General features: G+C 33.4%; 1 protein-coding gene across 1 annotated transcript; it reads right to left on the bottom strand.

The window, feature by feature from the left end:
• Positions 1 to 761: 761 nt before the first annotated feature.
• Positions 762 to 16,631, bottom strand: LOC110998078. The gene is made up of 2 exons (XM_022266520.2): positions 16,351 to 16,631; positions 762 to 2,706 (listed from the first exon to the last, which is right to left on the bottom strand). Exons 1-2 carry the CDS (start codon positions 16,509 to 16,511, stop codon positions 2,412 to 2,414), a joined length of 456 nt encoding a protein of 151 aa, XP_022122212.2. The 5' UTR covers positions 16,512 to 16,631; the 3' UTR covers positions 762 to 2,411.
• Positions 16,632 to 17,550: the final 919 nt, after the last annotated feature.

Genomic DNA, 17,550 nt, shown 5'->3' with positions numbered 1-17,550 from the left:
TACCATTTCTAAAATATACTTACATCTAAAACTTAAGTCAAACCCCTATAAATAATGTATCATGTACTAGATGGCGTGGAGTATCAGATATTTTTGATATCGGTGTGCTTTTTAAATAAATACATATAATTAAACAAGGAATAAATAAGTAGGTATTAATTGTCTCAACCATTACAGGATTTTCTGCCCTGTTTGTCCTCTAAGTTTGGGGATATATTTTAAAATGTGAAGTGGGAACCCTTGCAAAATTGTTAATGTCACAGGACCATGGTTGTTGACACTTGGCGTGCGTTATGAACATTGACAATAATGTAGTAAAATTGTACCTGGACTATTAAGGAATTAGGAAATGACGACGAATTTGTAAATAAAGATAATTTGTTTGAAAATTTAAACAGTACTGAAATAAGAATTATCTATAGCAGCACATAAATATTAAATATAATAACAAGGATTTTTTTTACGTGTAAGGAAAAAGTTTATAACACCCTATATACCGTTTTAAACAGTTATTCGTGGTTTACCTTCAATCTTTTGCCTATTGATACGTCCTGTTTTGCCAACTTCTTGAAGTTGTCAAGAATGTAAATGAACATTATATGAATAAACAATATATGTATAAATATTATCCTATTTATATTTCATATTACATGTATCTGTATGATGCAAAAAGCTACTTGCTTGGATGTACTTAGTTATATTATAAGAGGTATACTAATCCATCTATGATAGAGCTGTATAAAAAAATAATAAAACGCAAATTCAAATATTATAAAATAAATTTATTTTCACAAAATTTCCTTTACCTTCAAAGTAATAATTAGTCAGGTTGATAGAGTTTAGGTATCAACACTTCTGTTGATACCGCATGTCATAGGTATCAAGATTAACTCAATACCTACCATACATAGTGTGAATACAGTTTAATTGTGAATAAATTGAATTTAAAGTTATAACTATTGCCATACAAAAAATTGGATTGAATATTGTTTATGGCATAATATTCTCCAATCAGAATAAAAACAAAATATTATAACAATGGTTGTTTTGGTTTTATCCAAATTTTATTATTGGTAGGAAAACATTCAAAATAATAATTAATTATAGAATTTTAATGTTTTTTTTTTTATAAACGGTTGGATTGTTGTCATTTAAGACTCATCAATTTATCTGATGAAAGTTTTACATTTTCAGAAGGCATTATTTTAACTTTTCACATAGCAAGTTATAAATAATTTACCAACCATGTTAGTCAACAAGTTATTTTTATTTAAATCATAATATTATATATAATAATGGACTTTTATATAATTTTAAATTGATTAAAATAATTACAGATTTGCGTCGTTTCGTCTATATTAGAGACAGTCTTATTAGACAAAAATAAATGTTATGGCATATTAGACATTATTACATATTATACTTAATAATTAACTTAACTACATCCTTTCTTATGTTTAAATAATTACAGTTATTATCCTAACACGATCACAGTCTCATTTAATCACTTAGGTTAGTTATTCGTAGTAATTGGACACATTAACCAACACAAAAGTTAAACGTAATTAGTCAAGCATGTACAGCTTATGATCTTAACAATAATAACAGCTTCAAGACAAATTATGATTTGTTATATATACCATAAGCAAAGACAACCTAGAGCTGTGTATTTATATATAGCCTGTGTTAATGCATTTTTTAATTTTCCTGTGCCTTCACAATATATATTTTTCAATTCACAAACAACCTCCAGAATAATTTAAAGCTTATCTTTCGTAGTTCCAATGAAGAGATTAGTACAATTTTTTATCAACTGATAACTATTTTAGGTTCTATACATAAATTCTCTTTGAAACTTGTATGCGTTAATCGATTACGAGGTCAACGATTTCTAAAGGTTAATTTTAACAAAATATTATAAAGAGGAAAATTACTATTTTTTTTATTAGAATTTTTTCCTATTGCAGCGTGATAGTAGATATTACAGTTATTTGCGAAAAGATTATAAGTAGAACTGTCAAGAAATATAATAAATACAATTTATAATTTATAGCATTTCTCCTGAGATCGTCGTCTTAGTTTTACTTGTAAAAGAAGTTATAGGTATAACGTTCTGTTCGCAGTGCTATAAAACAAGTGAAAATTATAAACTTCAATATTATAAAGATCCAAATAACAATCAATAGCATATACGGATTCATATTCACATCGTGCTCGACTCTTAAATGTCAATTGTCAAAACTATCAAGAAAATGCTTTTTTCTTGCAGGCATCTTGACGACTTGACGTTATTAAAATGAAACATTCACATTCCAGTTACAACTACGCGGGTAGTCAAAAATATAAGCATGTTAGCCTTCTAACATTTACTTGTGCTGGTAACATTTGTGCTGTCAGCAATACCAAAGTTCTTACAATACGCGCATTGAGTCCGAATGCTTTAAGATCTCGTATTCTATTCTTCTTTTTGGTAATTCGCACAAATCACTAGAATCTGACGAGTCGAATGGTAGACAGTAGGGCAATCTTCTCGACCTAGTGTCGGAGTCGTAGGTGAGTGAGAAGTTTTTCTTAGACCGGTAAGGAATTCTATATGGAGTACTGTTTTGCACATCCGACATTGAACGTATGTGTCTTCTAAATTTGTAGTCTCTGGTGAGAGGTGTTAAGACGAATGTTCTTTCTGACTTATGTTCTTCAACGGATCTGAAAAGAGACATACAATATTAACATTTATATGTTAAGGAGAGTTATGAGGGAAGCTAGAGCGCAAAGACGAACAAACATTCTGTACACAGCACATCATTTTTTGGGAATTAGACCCAAATCTTTATGCTAATAAATATTTCGAAAAACAAAACATCGTGCAACTCCAACTGGCGCGATATTTAAAACTATTGGTTTTGTTGTGCAATCCGATGGGATTCTTACGTAATGAATACAAATACAAAGCATAGATATAATATATTTAATAAGATTCTGGTTAGGTAAATATATAAAGGTAAATACTGTGTAGTCAAGGATTGTTACAAAACAAACTGAAACATTGAGGAGTACTTTTCCATTCTGAAAAACATTATTGTGATTTCGTCATCCGTCCTCACTAAAAGCGTAACTTAAAATGGATTTTGCGATTGATATACAGTAACTTAAATGCTTTGAACTTGAAGAAACATGGAATACTTAACGCTAAAAACAGGAATTTACTAATATAGCAAGCAAGTTACTAATATAGTTATTTATTTGTATTTCGCCCCTATCTAGTTGGAGGTCGTAAGTTCGATGCCCTGTGCACCAATGGACTTTCTGCATATATTACTTGCCTATCAGAAAAAAAAACAAATGATAACAAAACAGATGCAGCAATCTGCGGAGGAATCCCAGATCTAAAAAGGTCGTAACACCACTAGTTTAAAGTTCGTAAATCTTTGAAAAATGTTATAATTTCGTACGTACAATACGTTTCTTAAATTGCCTACATATTTGGAATTATTTCAACTAATACAACACTACTAAAACAAATATTTAGATAATTCTTAAAAATATTCACACACAGAAGATTTAGAATGTTCTTTGTTTGATAATTCTCTATGAATCTATGATAATTTTTAAGACCAAACATTTATAATAAATAACAAAAATAATATTGATATGATTCAGTTGGTATAGATGACTCACGGTAAAGAATACTGGCGATGAAGCCTAAATCTAGAACTTTGTGAAGGACACTGGCTAATATTACAAATTACCCTTGGTACGCTTATTTGATAGTGTTGCCAGCCAGACACATTTTTTTATAAAGACTCCCGGTCTGCCAGATTCACAGGGAACACATTTTTAGAAATATTTATTCATCATATGTAATTAAATATTATAAAACATGTTTATCAAAAATATAGCGCTTGTTATTGCAATAAAAAGTACAACATGCGGCTATTAGATTTCTGCGTGTATTCATTTATTACTTCTGAAGTAGCCAAGTACATATGTGGACAACATAAAAGGCAGTATGAATGTGGGCAACGAAACGTGGAACTTGTCAAAATGAAGGACATCACAATATCAGTGCAAGGTGATTCATTCCATTAATTAAGACGTGTCGTTATATAAACAACATTATTAACGCGAATTAATATATATTAATTGTATGACTCAAGTCTTCTTGATGGTTCTTCAAAAATATTTATAGATATTTTTTATACATTGACTTGTTTTAACAGAAGTAATCAACCTTTTGAATTTAAAGAAAAAAGAAATTGAAAGATTTAATTTTAAAAATAAATCACCGGCAACCTCTTTAAGTCTTGGCCTCACGATGTTTTCCTTCACGGTTCGAGCAAATGTTAAGTGCGCACATAGAATGAAAGTCCATTGGTGCACAGCCGGGGATCGAACCTACGACCTCAGGTATGTGAGTCGCACGCTGGACCCACTAGGCCAACACTGCGGCTGAATTTAATTATGGAATTGACAAATAAGGCAGAATTAGTCTTGAGCGGTGGATGAAATAGTGATCTGTATCTGAGCTAATAGTATAATATTCGAGTTAAACCTTATTTCATGTCGATAATTATAACTTTGATATTATTTTCCGTACACGTGTGCGGCTAGGGATATCGTGACTAACCAGACGATATTCTGTTTTAGTATTAATACATTTTATATACTACAAACACGCAATGGCTTGAATTCTATATCATTTAGATATGGAACGGAGTTAACCCAGTGGTAAAGTGTTCTTAACTCAGGTCGTTCGAACCTCGGCAATGGGGGATTTTTCTATGCATAATGTAGTTTATTCTTAGTACAGAAGTACAAACCACAACGCTGGCACTTCTATTCCACAACTTGCTGACCATCATTCTGCAGACTAGGGCAACAAAAACTACTCGTGATATCTTACTACAATCCCCCTCCCCCTTGTAATATTACGTTATTATTTTGCTGAAGAGCTTTAGGTCAGTCTAGGTACCCCAGGATTGACAAAGAGAAGGAGTACCTGCTGCAGTAATTGGTGGAAAGTGGCACAATACAACGAGGGCTGAAAGTTTCTCGCTTCGGAGGCCAATAGACAAATGCAGAATGAGTTGCAGAGCGGACTTGTTTTATGCAAATTAACCTCTAAAGTTCAGTAGAAAAAGCTTTATAAATTATGCATCAATTCCAATGCAGCTTTCCAACTGAAAATTAGTGAACTTGACCTCAGTGTAGTTATACTTCCATTTGGACACAATCCAAACTCTATTTATAAAACCCATTTTCGTTATTATGTATTTTATTATTTTGGCCGAAAATATTAACGTATTAATTGTGAATATTTTGTAGAAGAACCTTGAAAAATTTCATTTTTAAATTTGCATATCAGAACCGTTTCATTTAGTTCATACACGGAGTATTTTTTACTCATTTATCGAATAAATCGCAAATTAAATTTATATTCATTATGTAGATATCAGCGAAAGAACTAAAATCTAGGTATTAAAATACAAGATAGTATAAATCACTGTTTCACACAAATGCTTCCGTAATAATAAAAACATTTATATATTAATGAATTCATCTTAGAAGGTAAACCACATGGAACCACAGTTTTGACACGACAGTATATCAACGGCCCGTCGTCGTGATAATAACTATAAATGAATCGTGTAAACTAATTAATTATATAACTGAAGGATTTGCTATATATAAAATTTCTAATTACACGAGACTTTTCAAGACTCAAAATTAAGTAGAAGTAATATAATGGTCATGGTATAAGCTCATGGTATATGCTGTTTAAATGGATGATGTTAGTTGCTAAGAAATAAAAAAAAAAACAACTTTAATCGAAAGCAACAGATTCACACTTAAAAATAATTAGAACCTTTTTTTTTATTAGAATACCCGATGTTTAATAATATACAGTACAACAATATACAAATCTCTTTCGAGTGATTTCAAAGGCAACCAATGTGAAAAACAAATTAGGTAAGGTGAGAGCAAGTGCATTCATTACATTACTACTACGACACTAATGGAACAAAACAAAGCAATTAAAATATATGTAAACATTGGAAATTTACACACGAAATATATAAATACGTTTTGTAATTAGATAGATTATAAAATATGTTTGAACAAACAATTTCTACTCATAAAACATGCTGTTTCAGTATGTGTATAAACTACTCTGTGACAATTTCAAAAAGAACAATTGGCAACTTGACAAATGACAACTATGCCTCTTCCAAATAGCACGTTCTTAAAACCTGATTTCGTCTTAATATTTATAGAGACAACATTTTGTTCTTTCGCATTATTGAACGCTTATTTCAATTAATACCTATTAATATAATATTATTCGACAAAGATTGTGTAACTAAAATAAATGATTATGTTGGTCGTTAATAGAAACTGTTACATTACAACCGTGTGCACGGTACGACCAGTAATCTAGACAGGAAACTTATAAAAAACATTTACAGTAATACTGAATTTCCATAAACTGTATATACTCAGGTTAACGTGTTTGAACTCGGAAGTGACGGAGGCCTTCACTACCTTCGTAACCAATCTGACTCAAACGTATTTTTAGAAGTTCTTAATTAAAATTCTTTTATACTCTTCATGCTTGCCAGCTGTAATAACTTTTTATAAATGAAACATCCTAATACGTGTCCTTGAGTGTTTTGTGGCTTGGATATTAGAAATTAGAATTCGTTCCTAAAATAGTCTGTGCACCAACTTGTTTGGCAAGTGTCAAAGATAAATTTATTTAAAAAATAACGCATATTAAATTATTATTAAACAGTATTTCATCGGTGACAATCTGAATTTAAAGTTATTAAACATTCGAGTATACAAAACCATATCATTTCATTGTTTGGAAATTAATTTTTTTATTTTCTTTGCCATATTGAGATGTTTAGGAAAATTTTTAAACAATTTTCCTTATAATAAGCAAACGAATGTGTGTACACAACTGTAGCTCAACATCGTGAGTACATTTAAATTTTAAATTTGAACAGAATGGTTCATGGACTATTTGATTTCATCAGACCCTTTTTTTTCCTTAACGGTTTGAGATATTTTAAATTTGTAACTTTGTATAGATGTATAGGTGTACTGTCTACAAATAAAAAAAGGTAAAATATTGTCATAGCATCATTACAATTGACATTAATCGAAAAAAAAAGTTACGGAAGGGAATACCCATTAAGATCTAGGCCCCAGATTTCAGTATCTGTTTCTTGATAATTTGTTTTATAGCCAAGTAGGTCATTCGGTGTCAGGCATACGTCGACTGTTGGGGTCCAAGGCAAGGTTTTCTCGCGATGTTTTCCTTCACGTAGGTACTCGCTGTATTATGGGCACATAGACATAAACTCTATGCGCAGTCAGGGCTAACTCAATAGTGACAAATATTAGTTCTGTTGGCCTTTTGTTTCTGTAAGCACCATCATTTTTATACTTAAACTAAAGGTTTATAATATTCAGGGATAATTAAAAGAACTCCTTTGTTTCCGCATTTATATCTTAGTTCGTGCATCCACTAATTCTCTGTACTACTACGGATGGACCGTTCTAACCCGAATTTCATGTGCTTCGTCATGTGGGAGTCTCACTTGACGCTAACCTCCTCTTTGAATCTACTCTGGGATCTGGTATTCTTATTTAAGCCACCTTAGGTAATTTCAGACTTTCGACGTCGCTTTCGCTCGTGCAATGAGGTATTTAAATATTGGCATTACCTTTTGGATTGTGATACCAGGATACCGTTGCCATGTAAATCTGCCTATTTAAGGAAGGATATTTTCTATCTAAAATAATTCAATTCTAATTTAGGATAACTTGTAAAATATTTCACCGTTATACGCTACATTATTCCTGCGTGACAGGTGACAGAATACATTCGAATTTCGATCATTTGTGTCCACGCGAAATAAATCGATCGGGTATAAGAAGTATTAAGGTATATCATAACTACATATACCTATATCGTGTGTCCAATAAATGTTTGACATTTCAGTTCGTGCTATTTCTGTAACAATACATTCGTGCTATCAAAACAAACATATAATTTTTATAAAATTGAAATTCTAAAACTAGAGCGACTCGGCGGCTATCAATCAACCATATTTTATTATCGCTTAAGACTCTAACATACGCCGATGACTTTGAGGATTTGACCTCTACTACAAACAATAATTTACTAACGCCATCTAGTCTAACAAAATAGTGAATAGTCTAACAAAACTACGTGAATACGAAACCAATTATTAGCTAAATATAAAAATTTATAAATAAATATTGGTCTAGAAAAAATGGTGGCTGCCAATTATTTAACTAGTACATACATGATTTTTTTACATGTTTAATTCGTTCTGAGGTTAAAACTTTTTAATGTCAGTATTGCTAAAATACCGAAACCGAGTCATCATCATCAGCTGACGATGGACTCTGATGGTTGGTACTGGATCTCGAGGATGGTTAGCAGTAGACATACCGTCATTGAGCTCGTTGTAATCAGCTCAGCGAGACGATACAAGAAATGTGACTATATAAACCTGATGATGGACTCCGAAGGTGAGTAGTGGATCTCGAGGATGGTAAGCAGCAGACATACCGTCATTGAGCTCGTTGTAATCAGCTTAGCGAGACGATACTAGAAATGTGTTATATGAACCTGATAATGGACTCCGAAGGTGAGTAGTGGATCTCGAGGATGGTAAGCAGCAGACATACCGTCATTGAGCTCGTTGTAATCAGCTTAGCGAAACGATACTAGAAATGTGACTATATGAACCTGATGATGGACTCCGAAGGTGAGTAGTGGATCTCGAGGATGGTAAGCAGCAGACATACCGTCATTGAGCTCGTTGTAATCAGCTTAGCGAAACGATACTAGAAATGTGACTATATGAACCTGATGATGGACTCCGAAGGTGAGTAGTGGATCTCGAGGATGGTAAGCAGCAGACATACCGTCATTGAGCTCGTTGTAATCAGCTTAGCGAAACGATACTAGAAATGTGACTATATGAACCTGATGATGGACTCCGAAGGTGAGTAGTGGATCTCGAGGATGGTAAGCCGCAGACATACCGTCATTGAGCTCGTTGTAATCAGCTCAGCGAGACGATACAAGAAATGTGACTATATGAACCTGATAATGGACTCTGAAGGTGGGTACTGGATCTCGAGGATGGTAAACAGTAGACATACCATCATTGAGCTCGTTGTAATCAGCTCAGCGAGACGATACTAGAAATGTGACGATATGAACTTATTAATATTTAATATTAAATAAATATTAGGTAATATTTACTATAATACCACTATATTTCTTTGAGTTTATTGCAAAAATAATCAATTTCAACGATTCGTCTTCCAGTTGAAATTTTAAATATTTTTCTTGGTTCTGAAACCTACGAGTGCAGCATGTTATATCTAAGCCCGAAAATGAAATCAGAGTCAATCAGACCCAGTACCCACCTTCGGAGTCCACCATCAGGTTCATATAACACATTTCTAGTATCGTCTCGCTGAGCTGATTACAACGAGCTCAATGACGGCATGTCTACTGCTTACCATCCTCGAGATCCGGTCCCCACCTTCGGAGACCATTATCAGGTTCATATAGTCAAATTTCTTGTATCGTCTCGCTGAGCTGATTACAACGAGCTCAATGACGGTATGTCTACTGTTTACCATCCTCGAGACTCAGTATCCACCTTCGGAGTCCATCATCAGGTTCATATAGTCACATTTCTAGTATCGTTTCGCTAAGCTGATTACAACGAGCTCAATGACGGTATGTCTACTGCTTACCATCCTCGAGATCCAGTACCCACCTTCGGAGTTCATCATCAGGTTCATATAGTCACATTTCTAGTATCGACTTGCTGAGCTGATTACAACGAGCTCAATGACGGCATGTCTACTGCTTACCATCCTCGAGATCCGGTCTCCACCTTCGGAGACCATTATCAGGTTCATATAGTCAAATTTCTTGTATCGTCTCGCTGAGCTGATTACAACGAGCTCAATGACGGTATGTCTACTGTTTACCATCCTCGAGACTCAGTATCCACCTTCGGAGTCCATCATCAGGTTCATATAGTCACATTTCTAGTATCGTTTCGCTAAGCTGATTACAACGAGCTCAATGATGGTATGTCTAATGCTTATCATCCTCGAGACTCTGTACCCACCTTCAGAGTCCATCATCAGGTTCATATGGTCACATTTCTAGTATCGTCTCGCTGAGCTGATTACAACGAGCTCAATGACGGTATGTCTACTGTTTACCATCCTCGAGACTCAGTATCCACCTTCGGAGTCCATCATCAGGTTCATATAGTCACATTTCTAGTATCGACTTGCTGAGCTGATTACAACGAGCTCAATGACGGCATGTCTACTGCTTACCATCCTCGAGATCCGGTCTCCACCTTCGGAGACCATTATCAGGTTCATATAGTCAAATTTCTTGTATCGTCTCGCTGAGCTGATTACAACGAGCTCAATGACGGTATGTCTACTGTTTACCATCCTCGAGACTCAGTATCCACCTTCGGAGTCCATCATCAGGTTCATATAGTCACATTTCTAGTATCGTTTCGCTAAGCTGATTACAACGAGCTCAATGATGGTATGTCTAATGCTTATCATCCTCGAGACTCTGTACCCACCTTCAGAGTCCATCATCAGGTTCATATGGTCACATTTCTAGTATCGTCTCGCTGAGCTGATTACAACGAGCTCAATGACGGTATGTTTACTGCTTGCCATCCTCGAGACCCAGTACCCACCTTCGGAGTCCATCATCAGGTTCATTTAGTCACATTTCTAGTATCGTCTCGCTGAGCTGATTACAACGAGCTCAATGACGGTATGTCTACTGCTTACCATCCTCGAGATCCAGAACCCACTTTCAGATTCCATCAGGTATCAGGTTCAGCAACTTATTTTACTTGGTTGTACAAGTTGCACTTGAAACTTGACAACTCTAAATTTGAGTTTTGTTTGGGTAGGTACTTATATACATATACTTATATAACATACAATAATTTCCGAAGTTCATGTCCTCGCCTCACTTGATATTTCTTTTTATATTTTGGCATTTCTAAAAAAATCCGCGGGTAAAAACTAAAATACGCAAATATTTAATTATTATTGGCTTCGACACACAAGCGTAGTCCTCCCGTCGCAAAGCGTTGAGGTGGACTGAAGACAAGCCGCATGCAGGGCTCGCGGGTGTGAAATTGCGGAGGGAAGCCCATTGCGCTTGAGTTTATTTACCTTTTATTACTTTCCATGCCCAGGAAACGAATTAATACAAATTTTTTTTTATCAAAATAATAATATATGCTATATCTAATAATACGTGTAAGATTAAAATAAATCGCATAAACCGTTTTGGAGCGAATTTGTAATTTATGTCTAATCTACGGTTCGATGGTAAATTTTTTTTTGGGAAATTGGTATTGCTTTTATCTTTTTTGATTTTATCAATCGATACAGTAGGCTTCAACCCACAATATATATTTTTTTCAAATGCATATGAGCGACAGTTCTTCCAACAATTTAATTTAAACTAGGGCTAGTTGACCGATTTGAGCACTGTTCAAGCCTTAAATCGTGATTTGCCAATGAGAAAACGGACTTCGAACCCATCGGATATCAATCAATACGTGAACTTTGGCGCGAAATCCCAAGACACTATCCAATTAAATACCATTAATAAATTATGATATTCTATTTAATTTACACGAGTTTGAAATATGACCATGAAGATATAGAATATTGTTAAAGGTACGGCGGAACCATTAATTTTGCTTAAGTCTGGTTTCGTTCACTGTTACTATATATATGTCAGTGAAGTTTCTTGTTGTAACGCCCAAACCAATCTCAATCCATTTTCGACCATCTGAGATAGACATCATAAGCTTAATATTGATAAAAGTGTGCCAATAACAAAACGACGGAATGTAATAGCCATCCGTCGATGCAAGCTAGACTTTTGTATGAAAATGACAGTTCAACTGTACCAATATCCGTAGGGTTTGGTTATTGGGATGCAGGTAGGTAAACGATCGACTGTCATCGTCTGATCTCAGATTGTTTTAAATCTGAGATTGTGGATTAATTATTGAGTTCGGGCGAAAGAGGCCAAGTCTCACTTCGAAACTATTGGTTCCTCTTGGCAGAACCTTTAGACAGAAGAAACTTTGGAAGAGATTGTTTGTTTAGTCTCTGAACTTGACTCTGGCCATCAATCTATGTTTACACTGTGTACCCTGCCCGATTCTACAACCATAGTTGTGATTTGATTTAAGTGATTATTATTGTTCTTTTTTGAAGTTATACTTCTTGGCGCGATGGAGAAAAATGATGAGTGAATTTTTATGATGCGCGCACACCAACACCTTAATTCGACATCGTAAAGTTAGGTCTAGGTGTCATGGAAATCGATAACTATGTTCAAGTTACTCTAGTATATTTATATTTAGAACACGTGTTTCGTAACAGTACAATTAAACTGTGAATAAATAAATATTTTTTTGGTGTTTTTAAATCAATTTCATATACGACGGTGATAGTATTTACTAATAATTTATTTATTTAAAGAAAATCATTTTAATTAATTTTAATATTTATCGTATATCACTACTGCATTTTAGTTATTTTTACCATACGCCAGAGAAGTATAACTTCTAACACGTGTACATAAGTACACACACTCTTTTTTAAATGAAGAAACAAACAGTACTGGTCCGGCTTTTCAATGAAGAGTATGAAGTTCAAAGCAGTAATAATCAATATAGTTCTCAAAGCTGAGTTTTTGGGGTGGTATGCAGACTATTAAACGGATTGTAAACGTTTTTGTTCCGGATATAAAGTGCAATTAACACATTACTGAGAAATATTATTGTGACCTTTAATCCTATTGTTTTGAATACACAAAACGTGATAAATTCAAACAAATAGCGGCAAAACAATGGTTTTATGCTAGGATTGCGTTTATTGTTGTCGCAAAAATGAAAACATATTTTTTTCAAAACAATGATGTTATAACGAATTCGTGATCGTTATAATCTTTATTGATCTTGAATTTTGGCATAGTCAATTTTTAAAAAGATCGCTGTACCTTTTCTTAAAGAATAGAGAACAAACTAGTTTAAAAGACCCGCATAACGCGTAGTCAACGCTGCTCATGGACACCCATTTTAGTGGGTGCGTTGCCGGCTTTTGCGGGAGGAGTACCTATGCTTTTATTTAAATAATTCATACTGTAGAAAAAACATATAAGAACATCAAAGTCGGGTCATTTCAATTATACAGTAAAAGTTATTAAAAATTGTTTTTAATCTTTTTGTACAACAACGAACGTCATTAATTACTACATTAAAAAAGAATTTGATCGCACGGAGCATTAAGGTTTCTCACGTTAATGACGTCTTTAAATAGCAAGAAACACGATAAGATATTTACGGATTCCGACGTCATTAATTAAGTTATACAATTACTAACGTACAGTTAAACGCCCAATTTTCCTCTTGTTATTTCCAGTCCATCGTCTCAAAGATCATACGTTCGATTCCCGTTGTCGGTGCAGTTAAACAGGAGGAAAATGCTTAATATATTTTAAAGAAAAATAATTATTAATACTGTTCCTATTTACTTTATTTAAAATAAATTACAAAACATATTCGCAGTGGTAAATACGGAATCATTTCCAGAATAACTTATATGTCTATGATTTTAGAAATAACTACTAAAAATAAACAAACATCAAGAGTATCTGATAAGCGGCGTATTATGTCAGTCGCTATGTACCCAGCAGATGAAAATATCGTCTCAGACTCAACACTGGTTCGCACCAGAGTTAAGTCTAGTATAAGCGAAGTGTAAAAAGCTACTATGTTCTCCTGTACACTCATATAGATTAATCTCTTTTTTGTGAGTTACATTAATCTAACAACGGAAAGACAGGTAAAGGGTTAACGGCTCTCAGTCTCTTCTAAATCCTGTTGAGAAGTCGTGTTGGTTTTTCACAGCAGCACGTAAATTCAAATCCACTTCCTCTAAAAAAATTTTTTCATTTTGCAAAAAACAACGCTGAACCTCTGCGCGTCGACTTCGCGTTAACGTTCGCTTGTTTATCGAAGAGATTAACTTTTCTAATACTACTGCCACTTCTCAACTGCCAATTTCATTATTCCACGATTGTGTAGTGGCGCCACTGGATTTTCAGGTAATTTAAATAAATTTGGAGCTATTTAGTTCAATAAAACAACTGTGTGCCAAATTTTCCTCGTCCCTTGAGTTCACTGTACACAATATATTTTAAACAGCCCCAAAGATAGACTGTTTATCTACCTCATATGTATATATATCTTGTAATGGTTTGTTGTCAAAATACGTGGCCGATTTGTATAATTTTTTTGTTTATTCGTTATCACACCTGTCAAACTAAGAGACCATTAGCTATTAAATATTTATAGCAACAGATTAACCTCCAATGAACCAGTTTAAGCAAAGTTGCGTAGCATGCTAAGACTATACAAACGTTATTTAAAAATAATATGACGTCTACACATTTATCCAATCACGTTCTCATTATTAGCTTTTTTATATAACAGAGGACAAACGGGCAGGACATTGCCAGAAGGTCGCGATACGTTGCTGGTCTTTTAAGAATTGGTACGCTCTATTCTAGAAGGAGAATGCGTTCGGAAATACTTCAGCTGGGTCGTCGAGGTGATACGGGTGATTCGTATTATGCCTCGTATTCGTATGATGAATCTCAGATACTGGTCGGAACAATACCTCTGATGGTGTCTTTATGGTAAATGCCCCCACATCTCTACGCAACACCAAGGTATTAAACCTCAATTACCTCTGCCCATCCTTGTATGTGTAAGGTAAAGGAGAAGTTAGTTAGCGACCACGATGAAAGCCGTAACCTCTGAAAACCTCTAGATATCTAGCTGGACCTCTGAGGAGCTGTCCGTTATTAATGGCTTCCATTATTATGGAGAGGAACTATTGGGCGACTACTACTCTACCTAACTCATCTGCACTCATCATCAACACTACGGTTACTTACTATATCAGTAAATAAGGTTTTAAATATTAGCTTCTGCCTATGTTTAGCAAACGGCGGAGAGTCGAAAAATCCCCTATACTAAAATTCACTGGAATTATTCAATTATGTCATCATCATTTCTTAATCCTTATTTGTGGCTTACGGTTAAAGTAAAGGAAAAAATGCTTACTGTAAATTTCTCGAAAACGCTACAATATTAATATAAACCAATTAATGGTTCTTATATAATAAATAAAGAATATTAAAGGTGTATCAAACTATGTCACAAATAAGTCTAATAACATCTGTAGTTTATGCTTAACGTCCGTGAATTTCTCATGACAGTGTATACCTATAGACTATACAATAACTAGTTTATTTTAAATACCATATAAAAGATCACGACATGGGACAATCCGACGAAATGCCAATTTATTTTGTTATATGCTCGTGATTTCAGTTAGTTTGTAAAGAAGATTTAAAAGAGTACTTACTACCTACTTATTTATACTTATCTTTATTTAATTAATTTAGTTCTAATATAATTTGATTTTTTTGTTGTTGATACTTTATAGATACAGTAACAATTAATCCTTATTCTTTAAGAGAAAATAATTTAGGTCAGTAGTCAGTACGTGATGACTCTCGAACACGCAAAATGTCTGGACAGTTTTATTTTTAAATAATTGTATGATTGTCTTTATAATCTTCTTACGTTCTTTAAACGCCTTAATCCGACAATTTTTTTCTTAAACAACGTTTCTTTACGTAAAACTTCTTATTTTTTAACAAACCAGTATCTAAAAACTAGCTACCTACAATAAGTCGCAAAACATTTGAAATTCCTCATTTAAATTAAAACATCACAAGACAAATCATTTCAATATCCAAATATGTTTTTACACGTGACAATTTAATATTATTATCAATTAGATACTATCAGTGATACGTTAACTATGTTTTATTATAACGAAAACATAACCTATAAATTCAAATCAAATCTGGATATCTACAAAAGTTCACTATTTACAGGCGTTTAAAAGATCTTATATAACTTAAGATATAGATATAGGTATAATCTATATATATAGAATAGATATAGGTATCTAGGTTTTACTATCAGAAATTATGATCATCGCTATTAATCCTTGAAATATCCTTATTAATCTTCAAACAGCAAACGCGACGTCAAGGACAGCCAAACAAACACTTTTATTATAATAGACTTTAAACTTTGTCGATTTGTAAAGTAACATCGGAATATAAATACTCACTTTTGTTTAAAGTAGTTAGAAATTTGGCTTATTTTCCATAGTATTTGCATTAGCAGCATCAACAAAGTATGGTTGATCCATGTGTACAATTTATAGCAACTTTCCATCACGCCTCCTTGCTTTTCACGGTCCACCAAAAAGGATATAGAAATATCAGTCATCCGTACAGTTAATAACAAATCACAGGCACTTATAACACGAGACGTATTGTGAACGAAAATAGTGAGCACTAAATGACCGCTCAGTATGGTTAGTGCACGCGAACTAAAACAGAAAACTCAGTGATGACGACACATGACTCAGTCGTATCGACTGATAATAAAATTCAAGTCGAATCAATGCCATCCAACTACGCGTCTATTTAGTATTTAAAAAATAGTTTATAACAAAAAGTTCTCATAGCATTTGGTGGCTTAATGTCTATGGAACTGGATATTGGATTTTTATTTTTAAAACTTTAATTTATAACAATTTTAGAGAATTTAAAACTCATCGGAAAAATCGGGTTCATTCGGGTTATATATTTTTCAATATACATATGTAGCGCAACATAAACATATGTTTAGGTAAATTGGTTATTTTGTTTGAATAAAAATATGTATTGTGAAACAACGATTGCCACAGTCCTTATAAAGAAGTAACACACGCAAATATTAGTATTAGGCAACAATTAATTTATTGCTTAATAGCATATACGCTCAGCAAATTGAATAAGATTTAATTTAACCAAACTTTAATAAATAGATGGAAGAGGAAACTGTTTCCATGATGATAGACAGTGTCGCGTTCATAACTTAAAGTTATAGGTGTCAATCTATGTTAAAAAAACATTAGATGTAGAATCTTTTTTTCGTTAAATGTATTTCTGTGCAAATGGTACTACATATTTAATTAAATAGGAATAAAAACGTTAGTTTGCTACGAAGATTTTTATAAAGAACTTCATTGTATCAGCGCAAGATTAATTTGTTTTTTTTATACCAGAAAATAATATAAAATTCGTTCTTGGTGAAACTTAAAACTAGTTTTCACAGTTGAAGATATTTCTTACTTATATGAATGCTATACTGAAACTCGTTTTGGAGTACGAGCCATGTACTAATTGTGTCTATAAAGTGTTAATGACAGTATAATAAAACAATAAAATCAATAATGACTGAGTGTTTTCCTTAATTATGCGTTATTAAAGTCATATTAAGG

The sequence above is a fragment of the Pieris rapae genome, chromosome 16, assembly GCF_905147795.1.
Source record: "Pieris rapae chromosome 16, ilPieRapa1.1, whole genome shotgun sequence".
Taxonomy (NCBI): Eukaryota; Metazoa; Arthropoda; class Insecta; order Lepidoptera; family Pieridae; genus Pieris; species Pieris rapae.
Note: the sequence above shows the minus strand (reverse complement) of the source record. Positions and strands in the feature narration are given on the sequence as shown.